General features: G+C 54.3%; 1 protein-coding gene across 1 annotated transcript in view; it reads left to right on the top strand.

Annotated features, from left to right (window-relative positions):
• NEDD4L (neural precursor cell expressed, developmentally down-regulated 4-like, E3 ubiquitin protein ligase) overlaps positions 1 to 9,283 on the top strand; it is a 38,876-nt gene that overhangs the window by 8,680 nt on the left and 20,913 nt on the right. The window contains exon 2 of the mRNA XM_017839130.1: positions 6,477 to 6,550. Within this exon, the coding sequence (XP_017694619.1) occupies positions 6,477 to 6,550 (74 nt within the window). The remainder of the gene's footprint in view (positions 1 to 6,476; positions 6,551 to 9,283) is intronic.

Raw genomic sequence — 9,283 nt, 5'->3', positions numbered from 1 at the left:
TGAGAGCGGTGGGAGGAGGTAGCACTTTGTTGCTGATGGATGCAGGAATATTAAACATTCCCATCACAAGATGGTGTCAAATTGCAGAGTGGGCTTTGCGTGCCAGTGAAAGTGTCTCCTGGGCCAGCCAGCGCTCTTATTATTAAATAAAAATTACCCCTTTGCCTTCAAGCAGTGACTTGGGAAAGACTAATTTTGAGGGCCTTCCGTTTATTCCAGCTGACTTAGAGCTTAGCTTGGGTTGGGAGGCACTGCAGGAACGTCCTGGGCACCCACTCCCGTTCCTCGCAGAACTCGAGAGGAGGGCCCAGCAGCCTTTGGCTCAGACTTTCTGCTTGCTGGCTAAATCTCACCACACAGCCACCCTTGTCCGTATTTGGGGCTCGGGGCTTTGACACAGACTGTCTGAAGGGTTCACAAACCAAGTCTGAAGGGTTCACAACCCAAACTGCTGACCCCAGCGGGGTGGTTGGGTTTAGGTTGCCTCAGGGCATTGCCTGGCAGCTTCACTCGACATTTTTTGCTGGCCACTTCAGGCCTTTCCTCGGTGTCACGAGTTGTGTTTTCTGGAGCTGTTACCCGACGTTTGGGATGAGCAGCTCCCGGCTGGTTTTCTCCCTTTGCTTTGTGCAGCCAGAGCCTGGAACTTGGCTGAAGGACTCGGCCTGGCCGTGCCCTCTGCTCCCTTCCTTCTGGGCCTGGTGGAGGAACACACATCTGTGCTCCCCCGGGACAAGGCCCTGCTCTGGGGTGCTGAATGACCGACCCCGTTGCAGCGGTTCTGCAGGACACGGGCTTTGAATGTGGCTTTTGTTCGGGGCGTCGAGCCCCAGTTTGCGTCCAGAACGCCTGGCAGGACACAAAGTCCGGCCTTTGTTTGGGATAATGAGCGGGGAATATTTTAATGAGTGTTTCTTGGTCTAGTCAGTGTCAAGTACCATTTTGGGAACAAGTGGCTGAGCTAACCCCTGAGCTTGGTCCAGCAACAATCCATTGATTGGCAAATTCTTAAGGAATTTCCATCGAGCACTGGGCACGTTCCTGTAGGTTTGTTTTTTTTTTCTACTCCAACTGTTTTTCCCACCACCTTAAATTCTGTCCCCATCTTTGGCTGTTAATCACATATCCCTGTGTGTCAGTGGCTGCAGCGGAGAAGGAAACTGTGGGATTTGTCCGCGTTTGCTGCTGTTGGACTGATCAGCCTGAAGCCTGGATTAGTAATCCAGTGTTTTCTCCTTCTTTAGAGACACCACAGCTCTCAGGTGGCAGAGCTTGCTGGCCCTGGGCTGTGCATTTAAACAGCAAAGCAATACCCTTAACGAACAAAAGGGGCGAAATCTTTGTGGAAGGGCTGCAGGGAAGGAAGGGGGAGAAGGAGGTGGGTTGGGAACAGCAGGACTCCCACCAGGATACAAAAGCCTGACAGGTTTTTCTGGGGGGAGCAGATCCTTCAACACTGGCTTGAGTGGTTGGGTTCTCACTCCGGCTGTAATGGAGTGATCCTTCCCCCAGAGTAAAAATCCTCGGGGGGCAGAGCCTGGAGGGAGAAGAGGCACTGCCAGAGGATATGGCTTGATACTCGTTTTCAAAAGATGGAGGAGAGGGGCCAAAGGAGTGAGCTGCTGGCGTGACTGACAGCAGCACTCGCTGAAATGTTAATGGCTTTGGAAGAATTTCTGCGCCGGGGAGGCTGGCAACTCGCACAGAAACATTAATTATTAACTGCAGCCCAGAGCTGGAAGACCTAATTTAATTTCTGGTGGGAGAATAGGATGACTCATGCAACAAAACAAACTGTGGCGGAAAATGAAGTTCTCCCCGTGAAAACTCACGTTCCCCACTTCTGCTCGGAGCTGAAGTTCCTGCAGGAGAGCTTTTACAAGAGTTAAAGGAGCGGGAAAAGGACAGGCTGAATTTCCTGCTGCCTTGTCAGTCAGGGTGGTTTCCCTCCTCTCAAGGATTTTCCAGCAGGGCCCGTTTCAGCAGCTCCTGGTGCTGTCCCTGCTCGGCTCTGCAGGCCGGGGCCTGTTCCCTGTTCATTTTTCACTTTTAAGCAGTTTAAATGTCAAGGGCCCGGTGGATTTCATATCAAAACCACCAGTTCAAGATGATTAGGGTGGGGGGTTTATTTTATAATTAAAATGTAAGTGTATCAGAGGTTGGTCGGTGAAAGGTAAAATCCTGATGGTTGTGCTTTGAAAGCAAGTCCTTCTGCGGGGTCCTTCCCTCAGTCCTTCCTGCGGGCTGCGAGTTGGGAATTCAGCCCCTTCTTCATTGGGCAGAATTGTCAGACATCCACTGGGGACATGGAGTTTTGTGGTTTTCTCTTGCCTAATAAGTTCTGAAGGTGCTGCTGGAAAAGTAATGGGTTTGTGCAGGCCCCTGACCTGAGGATAACGAGGCTCTGAAATGAAACCAGCCTTGTTCTTTTACCAGAGCCAGTGTCCTGTCATCATCCTACGTGGGGGAGCATCTTCTCTTGTTTTGGGGTAGTTGGTGCTTGAAGGGCAGGTTTTGTGTGTCAGAAAGGGAAGAAAGAAGTCACCGAACTTTCGTGGTTCTGGGATTCCTGCACTGGAGAGCTCAGGGAACGAGGCTGTGCAGAGAACGCTGTGTTGCTCGGATTAATTCTTTCAGTGAGCGACATAAATAGGTCTAAACCTTAAATAAGGGGAGTCAAGTCTCCCAAGGCCGTTAATTTAAGGTTCTTGTGCGTTCTCTTCGGCGTTTCTGAAGCTCACGGGTGACCTGGTTCGACGTGCTGGCTAAAATTGCTCGAGTCTGGCTCGCAGGGGTGAAGATCTGTTCCCAGGCCGCTTGTGGGGAGATTTTCATTTCCCTGCCTGGGCCAGGTGAGGAGGTGGTTTGTAACCAACTGACCTTTTAAGTTTGTTTTCCCGTGCCGAGTGGAGATGTGGGTCACAGCCCCGGTGCTCGGTTTTGTTTGCGCTGCAGAGCCGAGATTGTATCGAACACTGTTGGCAAAATGGCCACAGACGGCTTCAAGATTAGTGAGATATCGCCAGAATTCTCCGGAATCTTATCACGTTGTGCTGCTGTGGCCTTCAGAAAGTCACTGTGATGTCCTCAGAGGCTGCGCTCGTCACTTGGGGTCCTGGCTGGTCTCACCTGGGGGGGTGAGGGCACCACGCCAAGGGACGGGGCACCCTGCTTGGGTCCTGCCTCTTGGGCTCAGTCAGAACAGGAGGATCTGATCTGGGAATACTCTGTGCAGGATGTGGATGTGGAACAGCTTCCCTTTCACGGGGCTGTAGGTGCTTTGGTTTCATCCACCAGCAATCAAAGTAAGGATCGGCTCCACTCTCCTGCCGTCGAGCTCGGTTTCAGCTGCCGGGAGATTTAGGACCAGCCTAACACGGTTAGACTTGGCTGCAGCCCTGCTGTTACACAGGTGACAAATACTTTATTTTGCTTTGAAACGGCAGATAATGGGCAGAGTTAAGAGCAGTGTTTGGGTGACCGTGTGTGTGCTGCGTCCAGGCTTCTGTTTTCCTTCAGGAAACCAGAAGTGCCACGGTTAAAACACTGGCTTAAAGACTGTTGTCTTTTCCATTCCGATGTGTTTTGCCACCAGAGCACGGAGTTAAAGATCTGTTGTCTTTTTTTGGCGAGTTGTGTTTTGCAAACTCGGCCATAAAGCTCAATAATAAAACCAGAGCTGAGGGCGCTCAGCGGATGAAACCGGATTCGCAGAGTCTCGGCACGCAGGTAACATTCCAGCGGGATCTGGTTTCTCTCCTCCCCGCCAGTGGAAAGTTACCTCGCCGGCGCCTATCGGGGGTTGGAATCAAAAATGTCTCCGCGGGGAGAGCGGAAAAAAAAGCGCCCAACCCCGGCCCAGCCTCCCCCGGCGCGGCTCAGGTGAAGCTCCCGCAGGTGAGGCGCGGGCTCCGGGGTGAAACCTGCTCTGCCTCCCGGGCCACGCCGGGGCTGGGGGCCCGGGTGAGTGCGCCCTGGGGACCCTCGGAAACGGGAGGGGGGACTGGTCCGTCCGGCGGGGCCGGGCTCGGGGCTGGGTTTTATCTAAAGCGTTTGATCCGCTCCGCTCTGCTGTTCGGAGATCGGTTCGCATCGATCCGGCCCTTGTGCCTGCCCCACTTGTCTGTTCGTCCCGACAAAGCCCAGCTCTAATTTTATACCCCCGTCGATTGTCGTGTCGGGCAGTCCTGGCGTGTCACGGGACCGTCTGTCCTGTCGGGAGCCGGCGTCGGCGGCTTTGCTCCCTACGCCGTGCCCGGCTGGGGACTCCTTTCAGTGGGCATTTAGAACATCCAGATGTGCATCCCGCACCTTGTTCAGGTTGGTTTTACAGCACATCTGTCTGGGGTCAGCTGCCCCTCCTGGATCACCGGTTGGGGCACTGTGCTCGGCCCGTCTTCTTTCTCTTTTGTTGCCATAACTCTTCCCTGAACTTCCCAGCTCCAGGGTATTTTATTAATCCAAGGGCAGGACTTAATGAGTTTTCTTTGTGTGAGTGCTTTAATGGGTGTTAGGAGTGACTGAGCTTTCCAGAGCAGCTGGAGAAGCGAGTGTGGTGTTCGCTTCACAAAGAATTAACAACTTGGGAATCATCCAGATAAATATTCCTGCAGAAGTCTCTTGAATCTCTCAATGCATCCGCGTTCCTTCGTGTGTTTTCTGAGGTGAACTGGGGTTTGTTCACTGCAGGTGAAGTCTGGGGTTTGCTGCATAGTTGGCTTCCACTTCCTAAGCTGGGTTCCACCTAAATCACCTAAAATGGCACCAGGAATTGCAGCCGAGAACACTCAACCTGCGTAAAGGTTACCCTTTAGCAAAGAGGAGAACTCTGTAACCTCTGGCATGTTTTGAGGAGGCAAGAGAACACAAACTGGGTGTTAATGATTGGACAGAAGTCAGCGTGGCCGGGGTTCATGGTGGAGCTCAGCACTAATAGCTAACCAGGCCCTGCCACGGCGGGGGCAGGACGGGAGCGTGGGCAGGGGAGGCAGCTGGAGTGTCCCCGGGGTGGGGTGGTGAGCAGGTGAGGAGGGAGGGGAGGAGGATCCCAAGATTACACCGCTGCTTGCGGCATCTCTTTGGTTTTTAAGATATACCCGGGCTAGTTATGCAAGTGCCTTTTTAGAGTGCAGCAAAAAAACCTCTTGCTCGGGTTGGGGACCTGTCCCTCCTCCTCTTCCACTCTTTGATGCCTGAGGGAGGGTGTCCGTGGGGGGCTGGAGGAGGCCCTTGTTCCCCTCCCGTGGATCCTCCCGGGGAACCGTGTTCCTGCTTCCCGCTGAGCCGAGTGTCTGATCGGCCTCGTTAACCTGCTCCGTTCCTCGGTGTGAGACTCAGGACTCCACCGGATGTTTGTTGGCCTTCAGACCCGGCATCCCCGCTTCTCCTCAACCCTCCCGGTCAGGACAGGCTCGGGCTTCTGCCTGGGTTCTTCTCTGCTGTCTTCTCCGAGTGAAGGAATTTTCTTGATCACAATTTGCAAGTTCATTGCCTTTTGGGGGTTAAAACCGCTGTAGAAGCTCAGGCACTTGCTATTGAAAAAAAAATCGACTATCTACTGATGTTAGACCCCTGAATTGTTCTTTTTCACACGCTGTTTTATTCACCTCTTCAAAGCTTTGGGCTCTTTTGGGGGAAGGAATCCTCTCTCTTAATTAGAAACTCCCTTGCACGGCGTTCCGCGGGGCTGGAGAGCATCCCAGAAACCAGCCCGGAGGAAGGATTTCGGTGTCGGGTGTCGTTTTCCCGCAGCCCGGTGCCAGGACGGGTTCGGTGGCACTGTTGCTGCGTGTTCCGGGAGTCCCCTGCCCGTGCCTCCTTGCGCGGGTCGGGCTGTGCTGCTCCTGCCCTCGCCCGGGCAGCGGGGGAAAAGCAAACAGCCCGGGAGGAACCGGGGGGAAAGCGGCGTTGTTTGCTCAACAGGCTCCGAGGGACGGCGGCTCAAGTTACCGTAACTGGATCTGGGATCTTGCAGCTCGGGGGAGGTTTATCAGAGCGGGGAAGGGATCGCCGATAGGTGCCAAGTGGCAGGGAACGCCGGTTTGGAGCTCCCCAAAGTGCTGAGACAGGCTTAAAAAAAAAATCATTTGGAGGATTTAGTTTGAACCTCGCTTCCTTATTTTTGCCACCCCGGGCATCTCTCAGAACAAAAATGTTACGAACCTTTTCCCTTGCCTTTGAAGGAATTTTGGGGGGTATGGACCGTTTAGGATGGGAAATGGCCCCGCTCAGCAAATCCCCTTCTGGTTTTATTGCTATTAGTGTTCCATTATTATGGCTCTGATGTTATTACTGTTATCTGCTCTTACTCTGCTTTCTCTGAAGTCTTAACAGCTCTGGATTCGGATAAACCCCCTCCTGAGAGGTTCTTCTCTTCCACACCCTCCCTGGGAGAGACTCCTGCTGTCTCTTCACCTCCTGCCAACTGTTGCCCTCCAGTGCAACAAGAATTAAACCCGTTTCCTTTTCTGTTGCAGGAGGAGTCTCGCATCCTCAGAGTGAAGGTGGTCTCGGGCATCGACCTGGCCAAAAAAGACATCTTTGGAGCCAGGTGGGTGCTGTTTGATGGGCTGGGAGGGCACCCCAGGGAGAAGCTGCTTCTGGAGCCAAAACGAACCCAGAGCCGTTAATTTTCTTTTTCGGAGGTTAATTCAGGCTCGACGGTGACACACTTTGGAGTGAGTTAATTGGGTTGATCCAAAGCCCTTTGGAAGAGGGGGTGGAGTCGCAGAGTTGTGGCCCCAGCAGCTCCTGGAGCCAGGCAAAGAAAACTCAGTGCTTTGGAGTTTGCTTTTTTTGGGGGGGCTCTTTTTGGCTCAGGAAATAATTTCGATGGCAGCTCAGGAGATCTGAGGAGACTGATGGGCTGCCTTAGCTGCTGCTTTTTGCCTCCTAAACGGTGAAGTGGAAATGGTGGCTGGCTGGAAGTTGGAAAGGTGAAGTGCTTTCCAGTTCAAACTGTGGGTGTTTTTTCCCTTGACAGGGAGCTGTGCTTCTCATTGACCTGAGAGTTTATTAGGGGTTGCCTGTGGGTTTGTCACTTTTACCTCCTCTTTCCTGAAAAGCCCTTTTCCCTGGTCTGATTTCCCGTGTCCAGGATCCAGGAGGGAGCTGGGTCAGGCAGGCTCCAGGCTCCTGGTGGGATTTTGGGTCGTGCTCTGGGTGTTCCTGATGAGAGCAAGAGTTCTTGGACTGTGCCTGAATTCTTTAATTCCCGTGTCCTTGTCGTCGTGGTTGCGATGGGAAGAGAGCACACGTGGCTGCGGCTTTGCAGGTGACGAAGGTGGCAGATGTTGACCTTGTGGCTCTTCTTTTAAGTCCACTGTCGCCATTTCTAGTCCACATGTCTTGTTTTGACTACTGGATAAATTGTGGTGACAACTGTACCCCTGGAACTCTCCCTCCCTCCCGGTTGCTCCCTCGGCACCAGGTTTGGACGACAGCCCCTTCCCCTTCGAGCACAGACAAATCCTCTGAAGGGAGCTGCTTTCCCAAATGATTCAAACCACTTAAAAGAAATCCCCTGGCTCCCAACGAGGTGGCTCTTCAGTGCTTGCAGCAGTGCAGGGTGGCACGTGTGCCAGGGGGAGAGCTGGGCACTGACCGAGTTCCCAGGGCCGCTCCACCACGTGGCAGCTGCTCCAGTGGGAGAGAGTTCACCCTCTGTCGTTACTTTCCCTTTTCCCAGCGGAGTGGGAACCGGTTCCAGAGCGTGGGGAAGGACCGGGAGCTTCCCGAGAGCTCGGTCGCCCGCATCCAGAGCCCGCCTGGGAAGGAGGGCACAAACCCCGGCGTGTGGAACGTGCTGTCCCGGGAGCGGCACGAGCCCGGGCTGCCCGCTTCCCACACGGAAAACACTTGGGGCTCTCTCTCTCTCCGTCAGGGAAGGACCAGAAAGGACCCGTGCCAAGCGTGCGGCCAGGGGAGGGGAGGGGTAACAGCCTGCTGGGCAGAAATGCCGGCTAATTAATCGACCTTTTTAATTGGGGGAACCTTCCTGTCGATTTTGGCTCGTCCAGGTGTGTGACAGGAGTGTTGGGCTGCCAGGAGCGGGCACGGGGTGGGTCTGTATCCGTTCTCTTGGCACGTGGGAAGGGTCAGGGAGTCGTGGGGGGTCAGAGAGAGCCCGGGGGCTTCCTTACTGCTGCTGCCTGGCAGCAGAGGGCACCAGAGAATTCCCGCAGCTCTTACGGCTTCCCAGGAAATTGGGCTTCCAGGCCCTTCACCAAAATGAAGGGTTTGACCCGTTTCCACGTGTTATGTCCTTTGCTGTCGCGTAAAATCACCGAGGAGAAGGGATTAAAACGACGGGCGGCTTCTGCTTTTTATGTGTGTTGTCTTTGCACGTTCAAAACCACCCCCGGGCAATCTTTTTATTTGGTGATTCGTGCAAGCAAAACCAAACACAATGTTGAGGTTTGAGCGTCCCCTCGAGTGACAATAAGGGGTGGAAACACGTCCTGGGACTAATCCAAGCTCTGGGAGCCCCGGGCAGCTGTGGCAGGTGTGGAGGAGCCCCGGGCAGGAGGGGACAGCTGGGGCAGCAGCAGACCCGAGGGGTGGGGAAGGTGCTGCGAGGGGCCCTCGTGTGCCCCCGGGCTGCTCTTCCTGCAGCTCTGCCTTTCGTCCCGGCTGCTTCCTCGCCCTCTTGCCCTCGTCCAGATCTTCACCGAGCTGGTGAACTGGGCACCCTTGCTGCAGGGTGGATGTTTGCAGAGGTAGATTTCAGTCGAGAAGGAGTTTGTCCAGAAAGGTTTTGTGTGTGTATCCCGGTCAGAGAAAGCGGGATGTGAATGTATCCCAGCCCGCCCTCACTCGGGAGCTGTGTTTTGTAAACCATGAAAGAATGTATCTATGAGCCTGCAATTTATTATTTCGTGCCTGTGGGTCGCGTCTGAGAGAAGGAGAAGCATCCACCTGGCTCCCTCTGCCCGTGCCCTGGGGGGTCATAAATTCAGGTCCCCGATCTCTTCTTTGCCCGGAGGAGCAGCGTGGCGAGATGGTGGTTCCTCTCCTCCAACCCTCACTGCAGCAGTGAGTAAGAGCACAGCAGAACAAAGCTGAACTCCCCCTCTCGGCCAGGTTTGCCCGGGGTTCTTGGCGCTGTTCTCTTCAGGAATTCGTGCCTGAGCTGAAAGCAGCTGCCTTCTGTCGGAGACGCCGCTCTGACAGGCAGCCCCCGACCCCTGTGCTCACCAGCCTTGCTTAAATCCCTTTTGCTGAGCGTGTTCTGATGACAAACCCCCATCTTTGCAACCCAGAACTGACTCACGGCAGATTTCCT

This window comes from Lepidothrix coronata, unplaced genomic scaffold (genome assembly GCF_001604755.1).
Source record: "Lepidothrix coronata isolate B3197 unplaced genomic scaffold, Lepidothrix_coronata-1.0 Scaffold377, whole genome shotgun sequence".
NCBI lineage: Eukaryota > Metazoa > Chordata > Aves > Passeriformes > Pipridae > Lepidothrix > Lepidothrix coronata.
The sequence above is the reverse complement of the archived record's forward strand: the minus strand, read 5'-3'. Positions and strand labels throughout refer to the sequence as shown.